This window comes from Myzus persicae, unplaced genomic scaffold (genome assembly GCF_001856785.1).
Source record: "Myzus persicae strain clone G006 unplaced genomic scaffold, MPER_G0061.0, whole genome shotgun sequence".
NCBI lineage: Eukaryota > Metazoa > Arthropoda > Insecta > Hemiptera > Aphididae > Myzus > Myzus persicae.
Genome location: NW_019100470.1, coordinates 400,123 through 426,880, shown reverse-complemented (window position 1 = coordinate 426,880; position 26,758 = coordinate 400,123). Strand labels below are relative to the sequence as shown.

General features: G+C 32.8%; 1 protein-coding gene across 5 annotated transcripts; it reads left to right on the top strand.

The window, feature by feature from the left end:
- Positions 1–26,282, top strand: LOC111043031 (basic phospholipase A2 pseudexin A chain). 5 transcript variants are annotated; one of them, XR_002605529.1, is made up of 8 exons: positions 1–367; positions 15,594–15,735; positions 17,018–17,149; positions 17,250–17,356; positions 20,484–20,632; positions 22,167–23,364; positions 23,963–24,116; positions 24,284–26,282. XR_002605529.1 is itself a non-coding variant. In XM_022327821.1 (6 exons), the coding sequence occupies exons 1-5, from the start codon at positions 301–303 to the stop codon at positions 20,621–20,623; spliced, it is 588 nt and encodes a 195-aa protein (XP_022183513.1). In that variant the 5' UTR covers positions 1–300; the 3' UTR covers positions 20,624–20,632; positions 22,167–26,282. The 5 variants fall into 5 exon arrangements, 1 of the variants encoding a protein (XP_022183513.1); XR_002605527.1 differs by having other exon boundaries at positions 22,167–23,853; XR_002605526.1 differs by having other exon boundaries at positions 22,167–24,116; positions 24,284–24,513; positions 25,521–26,282.
- Positions 26,283–26,758: the final 476 nt, after the last annotated feature.

Genomic DNA, 26,758 nt, shown 5'->3' with positions numbered 1-26,758 from the left:
TAGTGGTGGCCGTTTGCCAAAAAAAAAAAAAATAAAACAATATACAAGTTAATAACGTTAATTTATTGTCACACACAAATCAATCGTAGTACTGCCGAGCGGACCGACGACGCGTTTGCGTTTAATTCTCTCGTCGATCGGTCGGTCCTATTGAAGTTTTCTACGCGTTTTTTGAAAATGCGATTACCCGACACCGCTAGGTAAACACACGTATCGTTGCGGCCCACCGGGGGAGGGAAATTCGGGCGCGTCCGGCGGTTTCTATCTCCACTCAGTCTCACGCGAGTTCTTCCCCGAATCATGTTGAAACCAGTGGACATGATATACACCCTGCTCGCCATCCTCCAGCAAATGGTGCATTCGCAAGGTGAGTTTGTTTTGAAATAAATAAAAAAACAATTAAATCGCTAAGCGTCGCCGCCGGAGCGGCAAAAACTGACTACCCGCCTGTTCGCAAGTCTTTAGGGCCGGCACTCGTCGAACGGGGTAAAAATATCATCACTTACGACTAGCTCGTACGCACGTCATGACATAATTATGCTTACGAGTTTTTCGCTGGAGACGTATACGTTTCCTGCAGGACGCGATGTAATCCATTTACACACAAGTCTTGGGAAACTTTCGCTAATTATTTCATATAATTCACACGCTCAACGGAAATTGCCGTTTTCCGCTTAACGTACGTGCAGTAATATTATTCATACTCCTGTTGACCGCGGGAGTTGAGGTTTAACGATACCACGGAGTCGCAAAAAAAAAAACAAAAAAAAACAAAACGCCAAAAACCTAAAATAAATGCGGGTAGGTTAGGTTATACTTTACGTGGTTTATGTGACCCAAGCATCCGTCATGACTTAACGATGTGTCGAAATCGGTTTAAAAAAAAAATTTGTTTGTTATTATATGCATTGATAAACGTCCTATTACTCATAGGCGAGTTATACGACTGTATATAATTTTATGTATGTTATTTTTTTTATGTCATTTGACCATATGCGAGAATTGAGCAAACGAGGAAAGAGTGAACATTTTGCTGTCGATAATATTGTTCCCAAGTTTAGATTTAATATCGACTTACTACGGTTTACTACGATCGCAATGTGTAGTGAACGTTAAATTTACAATTATGAAAACGTTGTACAGTTAACAATTTTAAAATGTTAACATATAATATACACGAATGTTGCCGAACTAATTTGTGGTAAGTTTACAAACTGAGACAATAATATTGAGACATCGAGATCGCCATTTTCGTGACATTATTGTAAGACATACAAGTGATAGGTATAATACTATTACAGTTTAATCCGGAGAGAAAATTATAATATCTGAAGTCGTTATATTGGCGATTCTTCATCTGTAATTGTGTTCACAGGTCGTTGCGTCGGATTAGGATTTCTTTTCAGTTTTGTGTCTATCATTTAAAAATCGCAGACCAAAACGACAAGACGTACACTTTCGTTCAAATAATAATTATTGTGTACCTACCCGTAGGTAGTATAATAGTTCTGAATAAAATATTGTCATGGCAAAACGTTAATTTTTTTCCAACCAAATGGCGTCTGCCTTACAATTACAATTCCTTTTTTTTTGTTGCTGTTTTTATACCGAATTTATTTCGTAAAAGTCGAAATTGTTAGCCGACGGTTTCAATTTTTACTACATTCGACACGTGCGACATTTTTGTGACGTGGAGACAGTTTATTCGAAAGAATTTGGCAATTCTATCCACGCGGCCAATATTGTACTTAAACAATGATTATTTCTAAAAACTATTTGAATAAATCTAGAAAATTGAATACATATATAATATATATATATGACTTATAGTGCGTACGTATAGAAAGGAATTGGTAAAAACAATTTTTCATTTTTATTCTATATAAAGAAAATCGCATTGAACCGGTAGCGGTTGTTCCGGTAGAGACAAATTGTTTTGATTTTATGACGTTCGCCTAAAGTCAGACGACTTATACCTATATACATTATTACTGTGTGTAGGTCCTTTTTATTTATTTAATTTAGTGTTGCAGTCGATGAAAGCAATGAGGCACTATGTGGGTTTTATTTTATTGTATTATATATCTTTCAATTTATTGTTATTCTTAAAATATTATTTTGATATTTTCTTACACGACATAATATAAAACATTTTATGTGCATTGCTGGCTCGATAACACAACGAAACGAATTCAAAAGTTGGAGGTGAATTCATCTTTACAACTCAATACACATTCGGTTGAATAACGACTTAGATTTTCAATTGTCAAATCGAAAATAACGTTTTGTTCTGTATGCAGAACGAATGCGATTAAACGTACGTTTGAAAATTATTTCAATAATCATACAGTCATTGTGTATGAACTTTTTCTAAAAAATACGTTGGTTAAGAAACTAACAGGATGAGCTTACTTTGATTTTAGTTATACTTATAACCTTTTGAATTCAATAATGTGAATTCTAAAATCAAACCAAGTCTTACACGATAAAAAAAAAAAAAATAATAACAATAATCGCTATAACTTGAAACTTCCTCTAAGTATATCTACAATAGATGATTATTAATATTAGTATGTTGAAATTTTAACAATAAAATAAGAAACAAGAGTTACATAATTTGGGCTGTGTCACTTAGGTCAACTAAAATAAATTTAAATTTGAATATGTTTAGATTTCATAAATTGCTTTAAGAGTCACCTCTGCATCAAACTTCACTTATAGCATTAATTTATTAAATACATATACATATGGTTGTTACTTATTACTTCTTAATACTATTTTCTATAGCACCGTCAAGACATGTATTATCGTATTAACAGTAAATTATGATCTATGACATTTTAAGAAATAATTGTTAAAACGTTTATGTAATATTTCTGAAACGGAAACTAATCTACGATTCTTTACATTATTTTTATCAATATAGTTATGTAATTTAAAAATAAAAACGTTTCGTCGGTATTTTAGTCACTCAAAGTGTATTTCCTGCCCAGAACTGATGGCCTTAATTCTACATAGATTAGTTTCCGTTTTGGAACACACACAATACATATTATTACTCATCATTCGGTTCAGTGCAATTTAATTTGCGCTAAATAGTTAAATAATATAAAACTAATAATGATTACCTATAAAAGTAGTATTTAGAATTTGTTTTTATATAGGTACTGCAATTAAGGAAGTAACGTAAAAATAACAAACCTCAAAAATGTAAACTATTTGAAAACCAGATTATTGTGTCACAAAACAAACATGGATATAGGTAGTTTGCGTAACCAAAACAATAAGTTGTAAAAATCCCCGATGTACACTTTTATGCTTAAAATTATTGCAAAAAAAAAAAAAATACCAAACAGTTATTTGTTTGGATAAATTGTAAAATAATTCTCAACTATAAACATGACATAATTCTTATGCAATTCTTATTGCTGATGTATACTCTTATCATAATATTGAATAGGTATTTATTTTATAACGAGTTACATCTTTTCAGACTTACAAAACCAATAGATTTTTTCTTTTTTACATCAAAGAAGAATTCATTTATTTTTGTTTTTTCTTTAGTACCTATTGTGTTTTACTATTTAAATGATTTATTAAACGCAATATGTTGATTCTGATTTCTGGAGACATTATACAAATCACACTAAACAGGAACAATGACGCGATTGATAATTTGTCATATCAATTAGGATAATAATATTAGAAATGTTGTTAATTTGTTATGACTTATAAACGATTATAATTATTATACATTAGTCATTGAAATTAAACGGATAACTATTTTAGAGAAACACTCTGAAAAATAGTTAGAACTGTAAAACCGCAGTTAGCATAGCTAAGAGTCCACAACAAAGCACTGAACTACATAAATTATGCCCAAAATATACTTTTAGTTTTTATCCTATAGAACGTTTCTAAAAATACTTACCTAACAGAAAATGGCTGCAGAGATGGCCAACCGTAAAAATTAATGGTTATATCATTAAAAATAAGCCCGATAGTATTCTCAACTGTGACAGATAATTGACTAAACTAAAACGATTAAAGACCATAGTATACAATTTTCTATAATAGACACGCAGAGACCAAAGACAAAAATGTCAAGTAAGTAACTAAATATAATAATTATTTTAAAGGCGATCAAACAAAACAAAATATCAATAATGATATATTTTTGCGAATCCTGAAAGAGGATATTGACGAGTGAAATATTGGGATACCCACACAAAAAGGAAAACTTTTAAAAATATAACATTTGGAAGAGTTGTAAGTTGTGACAACTAGCTGTTGATGTGTAGTAAAAACTTTATAAGTACCTGATACGACCAAATAGAGTCAGCTAAATCTGGTGACGATGATGATGATAATATTTGAATGTAAGGAAATTGACACTGTAACGAGAAAAACCAAAATCAAATAATAAAAATAAAGTAGCTTGTCTAAGTCGTCTTGTCTGTGAATTAAAAATAATATCTTTGTAAATAAATGTGCTCGGCGACACCTCTACTGCAGTTAATACTTGAGACTGATAAAATCAATAAATTATATATCGTGCAAAGCGATTTGGAATGAAAAAAATCTAAACTAAAAATCACATGGTCATGCACCACAGGTTGTTCGAAAAAGCTTTGCGTTCAAGTCAAACGACAACAGACGTAACGTGACTAAGTAAATTGATAAACAGAGGGATTTTCACATGCACATTGACTTCGATTCGCAGGATTCGAGGGTAGTGGAGTTATAAGTGGAGCATAGACACAAGTAATATTATTAAACTGTGCACACGCCTGGCGGTTTAAGTCATATAATATTTTATCGATATTCGCGAGGGAATTTGCTCACGAAAGTCGTAATTTAATTATAAATTTATAAAACGATCACGTTAAGCTATTTTCCAACGTACGGCTCGATAAACACAATGATCGTAAAATCTAAAATCTAGTTCGAATTACGTATTTGACGTTCCTGTAATTATTATATCATTCTCTACCATGCGCTAATATAATAATATATATGTCAAAACGCAATGAGGACATTCGAATCTTATAGATAAATATTTGTCACGACATAAACATGATAATACGTGACGACGCTAAACGCCAACGTACAAATAATAATAATAATAATAATAATAATAATATAATTCGACGGAAATTTTCCAAATCAAATTATTCGTGAGCATTTTCTTGTCCGGGAAAACGCACGGGTACGCCAACCCGTAGAATTATAATAACACCGTCGTCGTACACCTGACCGGGTCGACCGCGATTAATTCGAGTAACCACGTGTTCAGTCATCAAAACTGTATAATAATAGTTACCAGGTATGATGTACCTGCCATGTCATGTGGCATAGGTAGGTATATACGTTTATAATAGTTATACTGTTGTTAATTGTTATAGTAATTGTGACCGATAGTGGTCCGTTAGAAACGAGAAAGTAAAACTGTGCGGTCGGCGACGACATTGAAATTATTAGAAATATGTGCCCACCGCAATGGGTTTGATTTTCGTCCCGAACGCAGGTCAATCGTGCACTTGTATTGGGAAACGATACATTTCCCATTTTTCAATTAATTGACCATTATGGTACAGACGTCGAGCAAAACGACATCATCGGAGTGTATCCGACGATAATAATATTATTCACTTTTCCTATCGCCGCGTGATTAGATTACAATAATAATATTGTAGCCTAAGGATTTTGATATTTCAACGAAACTCATTCGACCTTATCGCCTTATTGGAAATCCCTTATAGACATGTGAATTATTATAATATTCCCTACAGTGTGATTCGCCAACCATGCTCTGCACCACTAGTTTTTGATAATGAATTTATTCAAATTTTTGGAATTTTTAAATATATTCAAAGACGATTTTTACGAATTCTTGTATTTTTTTGTACTGTTTAAGAAGTGTCCTGCAAACTTGTACCTTTTTACTTGTACCTTTTTTACTGTACCTAAATATTATTTAGTGGATAATTTTTTTGAACATTATTATGTACATAGTTAAAAATTCAAATGGGTAGTTTCTCAGTTATTAAAATATTTGTTCTAAGGATAATAATTATCTATAAAAATGGTTTTACAAAATTATAAAATAGAACGTAATATTGAATCCAGTATTGATTATACTTGTGCAATTATTACAAAATTATTAATGTTGATGGATTACTATTATTGATTAATATTTTCAAATCACCATATAGCCCTTATGTCTTAGAAGCCCAATACCATGGACATTTTATCCTTGGAGCACAAAGTTAAAAAACTCAAAATCTACTCATACGAATTTTGAGTTTGATTCGTCAAATTTTCTCGAAAATTGCCCGTTGAATAATTTACAGTTGAAAAGGGCGGGGGGGNGGGGTTCTCATTTGAAAAACAGAAGTTTGTATGTTCACAGGACACTTCTTAAGCAGTGTACAAAACATCTCAAGAATTTGAAAGTATATGGTTTTTGAGTATATTTAAAAAATCCAAAATTCAGATTTTAAGCAACTGCGTCATTAAAGAAAAAAGGGGGTGAGCACGCTTGGTGAATCATCCTGTATACAACGTTTGTATCTATATAATCTACAATAATAAATAATAATATACAATATATATACTATCATTCTCCGGCGTACGAAGGTATTAATAAGAGAATAATTTAATATCTTTAGTCGAATTCGTTCAGTCGATTGGGTGTATATAATATCGACTGTTGGTTGTTGCTGCTTTGAACTTTACTAATTATTATTCTTCAGTCCATAGATAGTTAGACAATTATTGCTTTACATATACAATTAACAGACCAATTCGACATTAATGACAAGTAAAATTGCATAATTGTCATGACCTCAAACTCCAATAAATTGATTACCATTATTGTTATCGATAAAAATACCTAATTTGAAAAATCTTTCTGTTAAACAACGATAGATTATAAATGAAAAAAAATGTATTCTTTAAATTATATTAAACTTTTACACAGTTTGTAGGAAAACAGAATACTAATGTTATAACGTGAATCTACTGTACATACGTTTTATACGTATTATTATTATTATTAATACTAGGAAACGTTTTTAAATTTTACGAAAAGTTATTTTTTGGAGGTTGTCATTTTTGAAATGTGCCTATTATTTATTGTTTTCTAAACATCATGTTAAAATATGTTCAAATATGTCAATACCTTATTTTATAATTTCGAATTCCATTGGAATGAAGAGAATAATTTTATTTTTTGAGTTGGCTGTACGTTTTGTTGTCACTTCCCACTCGAATCATAAAACAATATTACACTTGTATCGGTTTTACATTTTCAAAGTTTTTATATTTAATAGTGAAACTAATGGTCGTAGTTATAACAATTTGTTTCGAGAATAGTTTTATCTGAACTAGTGGGGTATAGGTTTCTTAAACCTACTTTTATTTTACAGCATATAATATTCAAGTCAAATGTAATATGAAATAATATGCATACAATTTGAATCGTTAAATATAAAAAACCAACGTTACAGTGGTACATATATTCGTTTTCGATACAAAGGCGGAAAAGAAGAATAGGACGGTTTTTTTTTTGTAAAGAGGAATTACGAATAACCTACGTAAACGGTAAACACGTCCAACGTAAAATTATTATTATTGTAACAGCAGCGTATTATTTCTTGTTATTTTCAGCATATATGTACTCGCAAGTTGAAAGTTCGTCTTGTTAGTACCACACAAACGCATATTTTATTTTTACAGTACGTCAATTTGATTTACCGAGGAATTATCATTTATTGTAAATGTAGCAGTATTATTCGTGACATTTCCATTGTAGGTTTGTATATTGAAATGTTAACTTAAGACCTAAGCACAGTTGATTGTTGGCACTTCGCAGACGTGTCTCTGGTAACGTTGTCAGACACACACGGGGAAAAAAATCGATGTTTTTAATAATAATTATTGCGATAAAATGTACTGTGTTTGCGTGGCAGAAATAAATAAACGACGTAAGTGCGGACGAAACGAAACGCTTGTTATCTCGTAGAGATAAGTCGAGTCGATTTTTTACGTGTCACGTTAATGTGTTGTCTAACGTATCGCTGCAGTCGCGACATTATATTATGACATATTCGTTTCACCTTATATTGTATGCTTTATTCGTCGCGTTTCACCCTAACTTTGTGATATACGTCACGAGGAGCATTACATCGGACGCGAATGCGATTTTCATAAAAATATAACATGCGATGGATGGATGGTACGCCTACGCGTGTGTATATTATTTTAATATTATATTATGAGTAAACGCTGCAGGTGGGCAAAGTGCAATAAAAACAATAACGTATTATCATATTATTTATCGTGTGTGTTATAGGCACTATTCGTTTAAGCATGGAGGTCCCTCGAAAGTAGCTATTGCCAATATCCAATGCTCGTGACGTGAATTGATTGTGCTCACTTCGATGTGTGTACGCGTACATGAATCTAAATCTAAATCCTAAATCTCTGAAATGTGAATCAACACATTTTTTAATAACGATCATGTTCCTACTGCAATATAGATCATAATATCGCAAGTCGTAACGATTATAATTATCGACCTGGTAAAAAATGTTGTATCGACGCTGCAATCTGAACGACAGTAATGTGAGCACTTACATATTTTTTAAACAATTATTGTTGCCTAAAGCCTCGCCGTCTAAGGCCATTTTAAGCCGTTTTTCTTGGCTGCAATTACTTTAAAACGGTTTACATTGCAATATCATAAAAATTAAAATACATTGATATTAATATACTAGTTTAAATAGTCACTGGAGATTGATTAGATTGGTCTCGAGAACTTATATTATTATATTTTACAACATCTTTTAGTAAACTATATCCGTCCAACTGCAGTGAAAAAACCACGATGTACAGGCAAATTCAATAGTTGAACATTTAAATTTGAGGTGTGAGTGGGGCGCGGTGAAAAGCAAAATGAGTTCAAATGTCTGAATACCTACCAAAATTATGGTATATTTATAAATAATACGAATATTTTATAGGTCATCAAATTTTATATCTTATCCGAACTTTTTGAAATAAATTTACTTACTTATCTTATAATGTATAATGGTTTGTAATTTCGTAATATTGGGTTTACACACTATAGTTATTAGTTATAACTAACAGATAATAATAACCACAGATATCTAAAACAGTATCGATCGGTAAAATTGCACATTTTACTTAGGTACACATATGTTATATGCTATACACGATAACACAATGATATTCTAATAAATACATTTACTTAACAATTTATATTTTCGATTGAACGTGAGATTATTTAATCGAAAACAAAATAAATGTTCGATAATTGTAATAAATATTATAATATAGTTTTATCTTATAGTCGACTTACCACGTGTTCAAACTTGTTCTCCTTTCTCTTCTTCTTTGAAATTCCCATTGTGGATAAAATTGGCTTGAAATAATTAAAAATAAATCAATACCAATACAATTCAAAATTATAAAATTGTATTTGATGTTTACATACTGCAAAAAGTTATTTAACCTTGTGGCAATTGAATGTTTACATGTACAATTTAGATGTCGTATCAAAAAAAGCAGTTATTAATTGGTAACTAAAAAAAAAAAATATAAAAAACAAATTTAAAAACATAAATTCGAGGAAATCTAAAGTACAAAAATTGAGTATATCATATCCGTTCAGAGCTGGTTACCCGAAAATATGGATTTCGACATAGAAGGACGCTCCAAAAGCGATGATCATAATATTATTTAATATATAATCTATGGCATTAAATCGTTTTATTCAGCAGCTGATCGCCAAAAATGATTGATAAGTAATAAACCGAGTTATAATCGAACGTCCAGAAACTATGATATAAACTAAGACTAAAAATTATATAAACCCGTATAAGTAGAGTAATAATTATTTTTTTTATGTGAATCGTTGAAGTTTGAGCATTGAAAGGTTGAATTTCTGCAGAGTTCTGTGGTCCAGTGGATCTTTATTCCGGCCTTGTATTCGTTTGTAGTACAGTCTTCTGGATTTAAAATATAAAAGGAAAACGTGAGTTTAAAATATTACACTCATTATGGTTGTATTTGCGCAATGTGTTTTTTAGTTCAAATATGTATACGAATAGTAAAACTATCCTGAATCGCTCGATTCTGATTTCTGAGACAGATAATAGTAAGTTTCAAATTTCTAGTAAACCGTGTTATTTCTAAGGTAATTTATTATTCATAAACAATCATTTAAACAAAATTGCGCTATAAACCAAAGAAAATAACTAAGAGTTTTAACCCTAATATACAACTGTTGAGCTGTAATTAATGGTTGCGATACTAAAATATAAATAAAAAAAATAAAACCCTAGTATAGAAGCAATTATAAGTTACTTTCTATTCAGGTATTTTAATTTTAATTTAGGTATGTTATTTGCTGCTTACAAAAAAAAAATGTGAATTTTAAGTATTATAAAATCCTAAATTTTTGCAGGAGTATAAGGGTTGACAATTTCAAACAAGGTTGGTTTGTTCATTGTATTAAGCAATGCATTTTGTGTCCAAAATATAATATTAGCACAGTTATTATTTATTGATATATTATAAGTTCAAATTTCAACGAAATTATATAGGTATTTGAACGAAAAATAACAATTTTAGGGATTTTGTTGTAATTTAAAAATACTATTCGTGGGTACTTGAAACTATCGTAAAGTAATATTATAGTGCTTTTTACGCACAGTGACATGTTCGATTTTAATGTTTTGGGCAAAAATAAATTCAATCTACTGCGTATTACTAATTGCATAGGTCAAATAAATTACTTTAATAGTTTAATAGCAATATAATATTATAAAATATACTTAGATATACTTAGTAATATTGGCTGACAGTATGTCGTCGCTCAGATTCGTTCTTTCGTGTACAATGATTTTATAATTAACACTTTATAACAGTGACCCACTACTCACTAGACACCCACCTACTGTACAACAGAGCAGAACCCACTGGCCCACCTATTTTATTTATTTGATTTCCACTTGTAGATTTTTTTTTAATTTCATTTCCCGTGCACTTGGTTTAAATTCGAAGATGTAATAAAAGTTATTTTGAAATTTAATAAAGAGCAATAATGATATTTTAATTATACATAGGCGACTGCAGGTGTGTTTTAACTATATAAAGCAAAATATATTTTATTTTTAAATTTATGTCTCGAAAAAAATATATTTTATGTTTGTCTTCTTATATATGAAGCCACGGAGATCGCGTTTATTTTATTGTCGAAATAATTATAATTATAATCAACGATATTTTCGTTTTATTACATTTTATTTTGTTGCTACATATAACTGAAATTGTCTGGTATCGGTCATAGTCTCGCAAGTCGCAATTTAGTAATGAATAATGATTTAGAAATTGAATTTACATTTTTATCACTAACCAATAGATACAGTCGTATTACCGCTAAATAAAAATAAAAAGTTATTATATTTCGAAAAACCCTTATTACCTACATCAAAAACTATTAACGTTTTAAAAAAAAAATTTTTTTAGTGGTTCAAAGCAGCACTTTTAAAAAAAATTTACTTTTATGACTAATTAATAATACTTTTTCGAATGACAACTTACATATTGAATTTCTTATTTCGAAGCAGAAATTTATTTTCAGATGATTTCGATGAATACAAATCTTATTTTTTGATATATTTTACCTACCTATATTTTGTAAAAATGTATAAAGTCGTGTTGATGAGTGGGCGAACATTTTGCGGGGGTAGGTACCTATATCCCCGTGCGTTCCACTCCAATCCAGTCATCTTGACTTAAAATATAATAATAATTACTCGTTCAAATTTCGATTTACACGTCGAAATATCTACGCTTAATACGCTCGTTCCTACATGGTATATATATATATATATACACATTATAACGTGGTAGCCTGCACTAACCAATATACATAATATATACGAACTATGGGTATGTGTTGTGTAATCGATTTGTGCGTGTACATGTAAGGTCACCGATTACCTCTACCGTTATTTTTTTTTCCTTTATTTATTTGTATTTTTTTTTTTTTTTTTTTTTTTTTATAAAAAAAAAAAAAAAAAAAAAAAATTGTACCACATACGAAAAGAGGGTGTTTTATTATGGGATTTAATAGAATATTTTATTTTCAAGCTCATGTATGTTGATGATATTGATTTAATTATATGTGTTAAGTGGTCAGATAATGAACTATTGCTATCTATGCTATGGTTATTTAAAGAACTGAATATTGAACTATNTATATATATATATATATATATATATATATGTGGTATGATAACTGTCAGAAAATTCCGTTTGCTGCACCGAAACGGACTCGACACCATATTATTATAACAACAATAATATATAGGTATTATAATATGGTCAGTGTGACGGATCTACGTATCTATTTTCGCATGTTTTCTCGCGTAGGTATAGTCGTATACATATCAGCAGCAGTCCTGCTTGATCTTGGTTGGTTGGTTGGGGGGGGGGGGGAGACGGTGTACCCTTCAATCGTTTTGTGAGTCAAAGCGTACTTCCCAATGTTTAATTGATCGAGGTTGGGACCGGCGGCCTTCTGTTCGATTTAGTTTTGTATGTTCTTAATTTTGTAGTAAATTTCTCGGGAAGGGGAAAAAATTTGGAAAAACGACGAAAAAATAAATCTAACACAATATCATGTCTGTATACAATTGTACAGGCCACTATATGGGGATAATATACACGCCTCGCTGAAAAGAAATTGAAGGCATTGTCGTCGTTCGCGGGTCGAAATAGCAGACTATTACCTGCGAAGACTGAATACAAGAAAGTAAAAAACTATTTTATACTTGTAAACAATACATCCAAGTTGATATATTTTTTTCTCCGTCGTTTTGGCACAGTGAAATTAACAATAATTTCGATTGTTCCGAAAGTGGAAATAGAAATCTGAAATGGGTGATAATTGTCGGATAAGCATAATCTACAATTATTATTCTACACAATTCACTGGCGTATATTTTTAGTCGAGTACCAATAAGATAAGTATATAGTATTGTTATTATAGGTGTAAGTTATACGCAAGTGTTAATAATTAAACGTTTGTGTTGATGATAAAAAAAAATTAAAAATAGTTGTTGGATAAAAATCTATATAAGAAATGACGTGAACTTTTATGAATGAGATAAAACTATAAATGGATTGCTCTGGACAAGACTGTTAAGTTTTAAGGATTACGATTAGACGTTAATATCGGAGACAGATATACGACTACAAAATATTATTAAATTACACTCGTTTGTTTTACAATCGAATTAAATTTTACACGGTTGCTCGTCCGTCATCAATAAAAGCTGATAATATCACTTTCCCTGTAAAGTAGGTATAATATAATAAACAACAAAGGATATAGTGTCTATTGTCTATACTATTATCGGTTGAACATGTTGCATGTATTCTATAAATATATATACACGAATGTCTGTCTGTCTTTACGCCTGTCCAAACGGCCGGACAGATTTTGGTGACATTTTTTTGGGTGTGTTTGGGGGGGGGGGGGGGGGGTTCCCCGAATGATTTAGATTTACAATTGGACTCGGTACATATAGGTAGGCGGGGAGTTGCTCGAGCAGAGATTTTGAGATTTATACGAAGGAAATTTCTGTTTAAAGACTATTGCTATTGGTCATAGGATAAGTATTAATAAATTTAGTAGAAATTGGTACTTTTTTTTTTTTTTGGTTGCCAGTGGTTGTTAATCGGGCAGATGAGGTACAAGCATATGGGATTGAATTGAATTTTCGTCTGCCGAGGTGGCTGAGTTACACTATCATAGCCGCTCATCGGCGTGTCTTCAATTAAAACAGAAATTAGACATATTATCATAGACCTTATACTCAGTCTTTTTTCAATGTTAACCCGCCGATCTCTGCTCCCGGGTGGACTCGTACTTACCGATAGGGAGCGCCCACTTGGTAGCGCAGAAGGGAGCGTGCCAGGACGCCTATTACTGTAAAACTATTATTTTTTTTTTGCACAATAAACGATGAGGACCGGGGGAGAAGCAATGCAAACCAACACCAGTTCCTCCCCAGGTCTCGATAGCAAAGAAAAAAAGACCTTATACTCAGTATGGAGTATGAGATCTATGCACATTAAATACCACAGTTGCCGAGGCTTAATTCAAATAATAATTTTAAAAAAGTACGCATCTAACAGGGTCCGCGATCCACCACAGCTGGATTTGCCTAGCTGATAATAATATACTGCTCGAAATTATCACAATTAGTGAGTCTCGCATATATAGTTGCCATTTTTCACGGGCAACGAAGCTCACGAGATCAGCTAGCATTTATTTGAATAATATTCTGAGGTAAATATATTCGTGATCGTGTCAAAGGATCGTCTGTTGCATTCGTCTCCAACATCGTCTACAACGCATAGATGCAATACATGGGACTAGGTATTATAGTATTTTTACAATTTACAGTCATTGTATTGTGATTAAATATACACAGACCTATAAACGGGGTGATCCATTCGACGTAAAACACACATTATTTCAGAAAACCCTTGAGTTCTTGAAAATATTTAACTTGACGTAATCAAAGTAATGTTAAGTCATTATAATACAACGTTTATGGAAAAAATGTATATTTTTTAATATTTTTATCGATATAATTTTTTAAGTGTTTTAATCTTTTTAAAATCATGTTTCAGAAAAGTAGTTTATTAGTTATATGTTTTTAAAGTTTAGCCGAGCACTTATTACTGCTCGTCCAAAGTCTGACTTTTATGCACTGGAGTATTTCAAAAAAAAAAATTTTGCTCGGTAATAAGGAATCAAAAAATGCACGATGTCATCAAAAAAATAGGTTTCATGTGGTGTTTTTTGTTTTGTTTTTATTGCTGATTTGCGTTTCTGTGGTGATAAACAACGTGTTACGAAAATCGGATGAAAAAAATATTGTGCCTACCCATCCCAACAACATATCTATGTTGAAAAATTGGTTTAAAATTAAGGTGCCCATATAATCTTGTCCTACCATAAATACAGTTGAAGTTGAAGTTAAAACCGTCTGTATAGTTAGGATTATTATTTATTTTTTAAAATACAATAAGCTTATACGGGATCGTTTTTTAACCGTCGGCCGTTGTCGTATTATAATATACAATATTTTTATAAATAATACCATGGAATAAAGCTCGAACCGGGTTCGCTCTTAAATCGAGACTTAAAAAAAAAAACCTTTTAGTTTGCTCTTTTGAGGGCTTCCGATTTTTCGAGTACCTTCATCGTTGCCCGCATATGTCACCGGAAAATTATATCCACACACATCACCATCAATCAATCAATCAATCGGATCTTCAGACTTGCTTCCTCCTCTATCCCATCAACAACTTTCACAATTAATCGTAAAACGCTTAACTTACTGAATTTTTCTCGGCGATTGTATGGACACGTACACACACACACACACACACACACACAAGTGTATACAAGAACACGATAGCCGTGTTACCTATATATATATAATAATATTATTATCATAGGGGTTGTTTTTTTTTTTTTACAGACATTAACACTTTGGCTCGAAAAATATACCACAAAAATGGCACATCAGTGCCCATAGAAATCTACGTCAGCTACACGAACAACCCGTGGGGGCCTTCGGCTTTGTTGGAGACGGGCCAATCTGGCGGTAAAAACCAAAACAGGTATGAGGAAGAAAAGGATTAAATGGTGTGTTTGTAATATATATATATTACGTTTATAGGATGGTTCACAAGCTATGATCATTGCTCACTCCCTTTTTCTTAAAACCCCATTTCTTCTGCAAAGTGCAGTTATTCAAAATGTGATTTTTGGTATTTTTAAATAAACTCAAAGACCATATTTCCCCCTTTCAATTCTTGAGATTTTTTTGTACAACTTAAGAGTTTTTTTGTTTTGGTCTTACAGATTTCTGTTTTTAAAATAAGAATCCCGCTGTGTACTGTAAATAATTTAATGGATATTTTTCCTGGACGTATTGAAGTATCAAAATTAAAATTCGAGGAATTATAATGAGTTCCCTTGATAATGAGTTAGGAAGATATGGGGACTATGGTAATTTGAATATTTTAGTAATTAATGTTAGTTTATCAATATTTATAATTTGTAAGATTAGTCCAAGTATAATAAATAAACTAGATCAAATATTATAAATTTTTTTAACCAGTTTTAAGAATTATTTTCCGCATTATAACCATTTTAACAATTGAGTAACTACTTATTCGAATTTTGGAGATTCATCTCCTAGAGAATGGGGGTTCTTATTTGAAAAACTGAAGTTTGTATCGCCACAGAACACTCCTTAAGTACAATAAAATCTCAAGGATTTGAAAATATTATCTTTAAGTTTATTTGAAATTTCTTAAAATCAGATTTTAAATAACTGCACTGTCAAAGAAAAAAAGGATTGAGCATTCCGGGTGAATCATCCTCTGTATTATAATATACTATATTATGTATTTAGAATGATTTTATTTATTTATGACAAATCAGTCAATGTCTTTTAAGCTCAATAACCATAATAACATACACGCATAGGTACATTAATAGTTGATATCACAATAAATATCTCAAATTTATCTTACTTTTTATAATCCAAATAATAATATTATCAGTGCTTAATATTATAAGATATTGTTGGTTTCATGATAAAACAATCATCGTGAATTCGTGACATCATGACACGTATAATACATACATTAACTAAGCGCAGTGAAAACGACGTGAAACATAATATTTTGTGCGTACCGCTGATAAGCTCTTATTACACAAGACAATCAGTCAGCGAACATATATATATATAATATGCAAATTCTGCACACGAGAGTCCTTGCTCTAATTACCTACAGTTACATAGATAATAGATTTATTTAGAAGGTCAGCTCGGTGTTCTCATATGTTTGTTCTCAACGTGTCACGTACCTAAGTGCTTGTATTTTTTTTCAGACCCAAAAGGAGTGTGTATCAGCTGTACAACATGGTCGTGTGCGCCACCGGATGCAATCCGATTTCTTATCTCGGCTACGGCTGTTACTGCGGGTTCCTGGGTTCCGGATCGCCTGTTGATCCCATAGACAAGTTAATATAAACACAATACAATATATGCCAGTGTCTGTGTTCAAACGACGAACGAACTCTTATTTGGTTTTTTGCTTTGTTCTTTCCGGACGATTTTCAGCTGCTGCAAAATGCACGATTGGTGCTACGACAGCGCCGATTGTCCAATGTTCCTCGAATACTTTACGCCGTACGTCTGGACGTGCTACAACAAAAAACCATTGTGTTGTAAGTACATCATTAACGAATTAAAATTTTGAAAAGAAAACAAACGCCATCGTGGGTGCTTATTGTCGTAATAATAATAATAATAACAAAATAATTATACGGTCGGAGACCGAAATGCGTGTAAAGACGCGCGATCGTATACAACCAGTGGATTTAAAACAATACCGTTACACGAATAAAACGGCGACTTTTACGATTGTACACTTACCCTTCAATAGAAGTCGTGTTTGCGGCATTGCGATAAGAGCATATTTTTCAAACCACCTACGAGCACATATTATTATCATATTATTATTGTGTACTGCAACGATCAAATATATTATTATAGGCCGCGGAGTGTTCATATATACCACGGGAAAGGGTTAACAATAATAAAGTCATTTTTCTAATAAACTGTTTATTATATAATATATAGTTGGCCATATCCGATAATAAAGATAAATATTATATTATATTACACGGTAGGATAATAATAAATCAAGACCCGAGCCTTCGCAACGTAACAAAATCTCATTTAAACAGCACGAAACTAACCATACACAACTATATTAACTTGTAATATCACAACTCGCGCCTATTACAGGCATTTGCAAAAGAAAAATTAAAACCATTTTCGTGGCTATAGAATTCATTAGCGGCATTTACTCCTCGAATAATGATCGTAATTTGTATATAACGCTTTATATCATATTTTATTAGTATACAAAGGTCAGTAGGCGCCGTCAGAGCGAAATTTCGGTCTGCAAGAGAAAGAAAAAGAAAATAATTAGTTTAAAATGAATACAATTATTATATAAAAATTGAAAAAACTTGGATATAAAAATTTTCTTCACTTCTATTCATCAATTTCAAAGTATCAAAACACATAGGCATCATTATTTGTGGAGTAGCCTGGGGGGGGGGGGACTGTAAAAATGTAGTTTAATTTATAATAAATCCCCCCTCCCCCCTTGTCAATGTAAATCACATAAAGTCGTATAATAACGTTGGTACCATAATATTTTACGCTGTTTACCCAATAATAAATCTAATAAATTGGAGAATGAGTATAATGATCCATTCAATCCATTAAGTTGGTAAAAATGATATTCAGTTTAATTGGGATTTGAAATGCGAATATAGATACATTATTGTCTATGATATTATCGTATACAAAAGGCGAAAGATCTGAGCGATTTGAAAGGGAACGAGAGTAATTAAGGTAATAACCTTAGTGTAGTGAAGCTGTAAAAAGAGTAATAATGATAAAAATATATTTATATATTATTGAATAAAATTAAAAATACTTATTACACAAAAACAGTAGGAAAAACAGAGAAAGTATAATCTATACCTATAAGTAAGCTGCCAGTTGATAATAAAAATTTATTTTGCAAAATTGAGTATTAAAAAGGAGAAACGGTGAAAAATAAAATACGTTCACCAAACAATACAATATTATCTATGTACTATGTTTACCAGCTATTATAATAATTAGATATTACCACTTCTCAGCAATATTGTATAATATGTATACGGGGTGATGGATAAGACACTTATTATTACAGAAAATACTTAGGTTTTCGAAAATATTTCTTTTACGTGATTTTAAGTACGCCTAATTGCAAAACAACATAATATATAGATTGGGACATTAGAAATAAATGATATTTTTCTACTATTTTTATCGTTATCATTCTTAAAGTTGTCTACTCTTTTGAACGAAAAAGTACATTTATGTGATTTCATATTCCGAAGCAGAATATAATTTGGAGTTTCTATTTCGATGTGTAAAAAATAAATTTCCAACAAACAGTTCGTTATCTATAAGTGTTTTGAAAGCTTAGTCGGGATTGTAATTTAATGTGCCGCGAAGAAGTCCAAAAAAATATTCTTCGTTGGAATAAGGAATTAAAAATGTATGTCGTCGTTGAAAAACGTAAAAAAACATACATTTTTTGTAAAAACGCGAATTTTTCGACGGCTTGAAACAGTGAGAAAATTTTTTTCAAACACCTGCAGTGTTATAGTTTTTTTTTTTGAAATGATGAGTGTCTTGCGTGAAATGGATCATCCGGTATATCATAAAATATAACTGTGCAGATTATGCAACAAAAGGATAATAATAATAATAATAATAATATAAGCTATGCCGCAACGAACAAAGTTCGTTGTCCCGTAGAAAAGTGCACGAAAAATTACAGCAACGTCGAACACGACAATAATTCAAAGTGATCATTATTTTCACTATAAAAAATATGATACAATAACCCGACCTATCCTTGGTCCTAACCTGTGCATTATAGTGTACACTCGTCCCGTTTGTTCCGAAATAAAAACCGAACGCGCTGAACCCAACACTATGTACCACCTCTATTCTTATTGTAGGTACGTATTATTATTATTATTATTATTATGGTACCTACCTACGTAGGTTCTCGAGTAAAATAAAAGCAATAATGAGCTTAATAGTTATTCAACCCGGAGCACATCGAATGCAATTTAAACGTAAAAAAAAACAACGTTTTTGCGGTATATATTATAATACGTACAGAGGTACCTACCTACACTGCCAAAGTCGACGTCAAGCTCGGAAATCGGCTTACCCGTCTTACACAGATCGTTCCGTTATTCGTTTAATCTTTTTTTCTCTGCGCTATTTTTTCGACATTTCTTCGATTTATACCCAACGCGTTGAGTACAAAGGTATGGTCTTATCACGCGCAGGTTATGATTTCGTACGTATGACCTATTGTACAGGGGTTATACCTCCGTAACCTTACATCCTGGCACATCCGTAGATATTGATGAGATGTGGATGGACCACGGCCAAGCCCGAAATCGATTCCTTTTTAGAGGAACGAATGAAGGAATTAATTCCATTATGTTTTTAAGGAATGGGAACGTCAATATTATAATTCTTTTGTTCTTATCGAAAATGTTTTAAAATGCATTTGGGGAAAAAAATTTCGTTTCTTTAGGATGTAAAATAAAATAATTTTAAAAATACTAATGTAAACTGAGGCGGGGAACCAGATACTATTTTAGAGGAACGAGGAATTGAACGCGTTCCATCCAATTAAATTTACCTGTTGCACAACCATGATACATAACATCTTCTGTCTTATTACTGTTGTCACTCGAACAGCACTGGGAGGTGGATGCAGCCAGCGGTTGTGCGAGTGTGACCAAAAGCTGGCAATGTGCTTGAGACGTTTCGGGTGCCCCACCCAGAAGGCCCTCTGCAAAACGAGCCCTTGGAGATGGTTTCAGAACATGTTGTTTTGAAAATCGACGGTATGTATATATAATTGTTTGTGTATGTGCGTGTGTTGTGTGTATGTATATTACGATTTTAGCAAACGTCAGTGGCGTCCGGGTTAATGTAAACTTAAATAGTCGACCAGTGGCTGTGATTGTATAAGTTATGTATACAAGGTGCAACACTGCAGAAAGACAAGACAAATCAAATAATAACCTGTGCACCTAATCAATATTTTATCACTTTTATTTTCATAAAATTAATAGAAACTTGTATACTCGACGTGTTAATTGCGTATCATTATCTATAAATTATATTAAAAAAAAAAAACTAAAAAATATCGATTAGAACACAAGTTATTTCATTTGTCTTAGGTTTCTGTTACATCCTATGTAGCAGGGGCGACCGAATGGTCGATCGTGGACAATTTCAAAGTCGATCATGTTAGTCTTTTATTCTTGTTTCGTGTGTCAAATGTTTATTCTTCACTCATGTCCATTTCACTGCGTTCATTCGGGGTCTGTTGTATTAAATTTATATTAACGTATTTAAGTTCTTTAAACATTTATAAGTATGAGTGCACATAAGAAACAAAAAACGTTTTATTTTCGGAAACTTTTCTATGAAAGTCGATCCTCAAAGGTGAAGTATATTTTTAGTAGATCGTGACCAAAACAATGTTGGCCGCCCCTGCTATATAGGTACCTACAAATCACACGAGTTATTACATGTGTGAACTCAGAACAAAGTTACTTACGTCCGTTTTGATTTCATCAATCCTCCAACCAGTGTCGCTGTGGCACAGTGTCACCATCGCACCTTCAATGGCCAAACCATGTACACGCTAAATATACCTACCGATCCTCTACAGCTGCAGAGGTTCCCAAACTTTTTACGATACGAACCTCTTTGGAAAATGTTTGAGTTTTGATGACCAGATCACAACATACCAAATTAACTTTTTTATTTGTTTCATTGTTGATCGCGACAACTTTTAGTTTGGCAGCGTCGTGGAGTGGCACTGGTCACTGGTACACGTCTTGTGAATTGTAATTTTTGAGGATAATGATCAATGATAAACCTAAATATTCGAACAGCAATGTAAGCTGCACAAAATAGTTTCGCGGAAAATAATGTACCGAAATACTATAGTAAAGGTCCTATTGGTATTTGTGTTACACAGTTTGGGAACCTCTATTTTACAGTGCAGAATACCTGCAGTGGTACGCGTACCACAGTTTGAACACCACTGCTCTCCGCGGTATACTAATCTAGACGTGCCAAATGCGTCACGTCGTTTTGTAGTATAACTGCAGTAGTGTTATGAATTGTGAATAAGTCAAATATATTTTAGTGTTAATCGAGTAAATCCGGAAGGCAGAAACGATCGTACCCAAACGTAAAAATCAGTTATAATTTCCCCAAACCCGTCATAGACATAATATCACGTTCGTTAATGACTATAGTATACTTAATTACATTGTGGTGATTAATGGATACCAACTATAATAGACGGCCGACGTCTTAATAAACTATATAGTTATTGATTTCATGTAATATTGATTTCAGACTGCTGCGGCGTATACACAGTATTGTATTGTTAACATAATATATAGACGACGATAGCTTTCGAATAATGTCGTTTCTAGTCACTATATCATATCGTACCAGTAGAGGCGACTCACCGACGCCGCCGACACCGACGTGGATATCATACCTATTTCACATTATTTATAATATATATATATATATATATGCGATACGTGTGCACCGCCGAGGACTCGCTGCATATATATTATTACTAAATACGTACATACACGTGCAGATCGTTTGTAGCCACACGCACCCACACGTCATACAAGCGTGTTAAACGGAACGCAAAAACATAATTTTATTATTGTGGTGTGTGCCTGTACCGCGGTTAAACATGCGATCGAGCGACGACTCGAGACCCAGGCTTCGCGATGATGTCGTCTCAGACGTCGGGTTGTTGTACCACGATAATAACAATCGATCGTGAAGACTATACCTAGTGTTGTTTATAATCGATGTGGTCGTACTTATATTGTACTATTATATATACCCGGGCACATGATAATTGTGCGATTTGAGCGTAGACCATGCCGGCTGCACGATGTATTCAACGACGCCGTCTGCAGAGGTCGAGAAGGACTGCTGCGGAACAGGAAACACAAATATTTTACGTCGTCCGCGCATTGCGGAAGTCGGCGAATGTATTGCGGAGGGCCGCAAAATCCCGAGGGACGAGGCTGTTTCTCTCCCGAACCGCACGAAACAATGTGGAAGTTATCATTTATCATAATAATAATAATTGTAACACGAGGTCGCGAATTAATCGTGATGACGTTGTGCGGATTAGATTTTCAAATAGTATTTTACCTTTCTCGTTCCAAGAGACGCGCGTTTCGTATATACCTGCAAAAAAATATGTATCGTGTTTATTATATTATTATATTGTTTTAAGATGTGCAGCTGTAAACGTTCGTATTACGACGTATTTTGTAAACACATTCTTCCTATAAGTATATTGTATTGCGTTATGTTTAGAAATTAATGAAAGAAATAAAAATCTTCGATTATTACCTACACAAACTGAACGCGTCGAATTAAATACTTCCATTGGTCACTAATATTATATGTCACTCATTCGTAAGTACGTACCGCCCTATTGGCTATTATTGCATCGTAACACTTGGGGATGTTCAAGTTTTGAGACGTCGTGAGATGCTGCACACCCTCCAATCACGTGCGTATTGTAAAAATGGTGTAGAAATTATAGATTTCCACGAAGTCTCATCATTTCTTCTTCTTCTTCTTCTTCGTCTTTGAGTCAGCCAGCCGTGTCAGATTTCTTTCTTAATAATACCAGTAGCCAGTTTAATGCAATCGTCATTGAGTTCCCAGCAGACCTCTCACATTTCATATCCGTCATGCTGCACTGCATATTCATATATTTATCTGCCCTAGTGCGATGTCTTGCATGTCTCTGCAACCGCACTCTTCTGTCTATTATTTCTGATCTTCCAGCTCACAAAGTTTTCCTTGTTATCTGCTGCAAAAGATCCAAAACGATTAACCTAAAATCTCGTTTCTGCAAAGTCCAAACGCTAGATAATTTCCAGGAGGCAGGTTCTCATATCACTGGTCCTTCTGTTTTGCATCTTTATTTCCGTCTCGGCAGTATAATAAGGTTTCGATAATTGTAATGAGATCCCGCACTTGATGGCTTGACTTGGTAAGTGCATATTTTTTATTAGACAGGTATAACCGATTATTGGATTTACTTAATTTGCGGTACTATTATCACATAACATAATATACAATTTTAGTTAAAAACATCACAGGTACAATACTTTTCTGCCTACAATAAGTTAACGATCACGGTTCCTATTGTGCAGTGGAGGATGCTGTGTGTTCTGACTTCAATTAATTAAAAAACAAATGAAGATATTATATCCTTGCTGATATACCACAACTCGGTGTACTGAATTTCGTCTTGTAAGTGTTTAGTTTTATAATTTTTGTTTTCCAAAGCAAATTATCTACTGAATTGAGATGCTGGAAAAATCTTCAGATGACGTCTGTTGTGTACATTTAGTAGTTTATATGTAACGCCGTCCGGCAAAGATTAACAGGTATTATATTATATTTTATTATTTTTATAGATTAATATTATCTTAATGCGTATAAGATGGCAAAGAATCAAAATCAACAGTAGAACGTCATTTAAGTTCGGTTTTTAGCTCCAGTCTGCACCAAAATTTTACCACAGTACCTATTACACTTATGGCAAAGTGCAGGTTTCGCCGAGAGTCGAAAAGAAAAAAAAGAAGAGAGTTTTCATCTGGTGGTCCATGGACCCCTAGGGGCGTGACTGTGCGAGAAGAAGATTTTGGTATAGTATTTTTATTGATGTTTTTGCGTATTTAATCTCATGAAAAAATTATTGGACTATAAGTAAACATCGTGACTCGTACTCGTTAAAATAATATTTTTTAAATTAACATTTTAGTATTTAATAATAGGTGATCACCCATTATTCAATACACGAAAATGTTTTTATTTGTGCCTCTGCTCTAACACTTCTGAATCCTGGGCTGCGATGGAATTTAAAATTAGTTTGATGACAAGTCTCATTCACTAGGTAGGTACACCTGGAGAATCCCACATTCTCACCATACATGGTTAAGTTTTTACATTCAAAATTGATACGCAGATACTACTAATAATATTATAACTTGATAAACCATTTTCAATTTTCAAACTGGCTGTGCGGGAATTATTCTGACACATATTTTACTGTCGTCACTGGTCCGGAGCGACGAATAGCGTGTATTTTATGTACCTTATTTTAGCTACACTTTTTCATTCGGCCACTTTTAGCAACGTACTTCGAACCGTGACCGTAGAGCGTGATGTGGCTCGTGAGTTCCAAGTACTGGATTTCATGTTCTATCATTTATAATATGGTGTTCAACCGACATTCAGTTCCACGAATTCGTCAACCGTACACATCGCGAGTGGGCTCCGACATTGACGAACGACGGTAGTTTCCACTTACACACCCTTTAAGATACCACCCGCGGCATCCGCTAGTAGCTGCAAAGCCGCTTCGATGCGGTTCGACCAATCGACCATATAACTTATCCCACGTGAACGTCATTAAGTTTTGTTTTCTATGCATATCGGGGAAACAAACTGATCGTAATGCTATGTAGGACGACAAATGAAAGACAACCGAAGAAAATAGAAAACTATTAAATGCATACTTCCAGACAAGCAGTGCATTAAAAAATATTGATATATAATGAGTTTTATTCATGCCCTGGTTATAATATTATGTTTGTAGATTGTATACGTATAAGCATATTAATTTAACTTAACTATTTTGTCAAAATCTAGTCTGTTCATTTTTGCGCGAAGAAAATACACATATTTTTCGTTGGTCGTTGCACTCATCCACGGATCATGCGTTTCGCCAGGCTGGCATACTTTGCAATGGGTCGGTGTACCTAATTCACATTCAGCTCACCTGTTGGGTGAACTATCTGCTGCCGCAAAGTCCAACATAATCCGCATTTCCAACACTGTGTACAGAAACCGGTGGTCGTCGGCGATAATATGGCGGCCAAGCGGAAATCCAGTTCGAAGGTGCACTTCTTACACGGATGACCGGTTCGAAGGAGACTTCTCAACACCATGTACCGACGTTCTTTGGACGGCTGTTTGACTCAGGAGCCACTTCTTCGGAGCGAATGGCGTCGTACCTTCTATAGATGATTTAATTGATGGGATTGACACATATAGCCGAGCCACAGTCATGTATTATATAGTCACATAGACCATCTATACACTAGTTACAAGAATAGGGTAGGATTTAAGGAATATATAAAATGTTGGTTATCTAATTATTGAAATTATAGATATAAAATATTTAGTAATTTTGATATCAGTTGACAATGTCTATAGTAACTCAGAAAAAATTTAATTTAAGTATTCTATATAATAGATTATTTTTGTGTTTCAAATTACAATGAGCCCAACTAATCTGAAAAAAATGCTATCTTCGCACCCATTGTATTTATCTACTTATTGCTACTTTTATTATTTTTATTTAGGAATCTTAAAACTATTTACATTCTTATATAATATGTATTTTTTTTCTCTGTTCTTTCTATATTTAACTTTGTATTATATACAACTATATTCCTTACATATTTTGTAATTATTGTACAATATATTATTGTTTATATTTTGAAACGCCATAGCTGCAGGCATTCTAATTTTAAAAAAATTTACTCAGCGCATTGCACATACGCACACTAAATACTAATGTACGTGGACTTTTAGTGATTTATAATAAAATTCAATTGTAACATGGTCAATCGAATCCTGGCCAGCGATGATTCGGGATTCGAGACAAACATAACTATCAGATAAGTTATCAGAACTGACATAAATAGTTGCATAACTATAATATAATATAGAACCTACAAAAATGAGTTGGCACTATTATACACAAATAATACAATGTCACATATCCTCAAATCTTAACTGTGTCTGCAATTTCGCATATTTTAGGTACTTATGCAATGAGCCATATAGGTAATGTTCGGGAGGCTCTTATTTTTTGGTCAGTA

What these genes read in the sequence shown, in the direction of transcription:
- LOC111043031 (XM_022327821.1), top strand. Translation starts at nt 301, where the DNA reads ATGTTGAAACCAGTGGACATGATATACACCCTGCTCGCCATCCTCCAG. An exon ending in GCAAATGGTGCATTCGCAAG is followed by an intron (nt 368 to 15,593) that starts GTGAGTTTGTTT and finishes TTTTTTTTACAG; the next exon opens with ACATTAACACTTTGGCTCGA. An exon ending in CAACAAAAAACCATTGTGTT is followed by an intron (nt 17,357 to 20,483) that starts GTAAGTACATCA and finishes TCACTCGAACAG; the next exon opens with CACTGGGAGGTGGATGCAGC.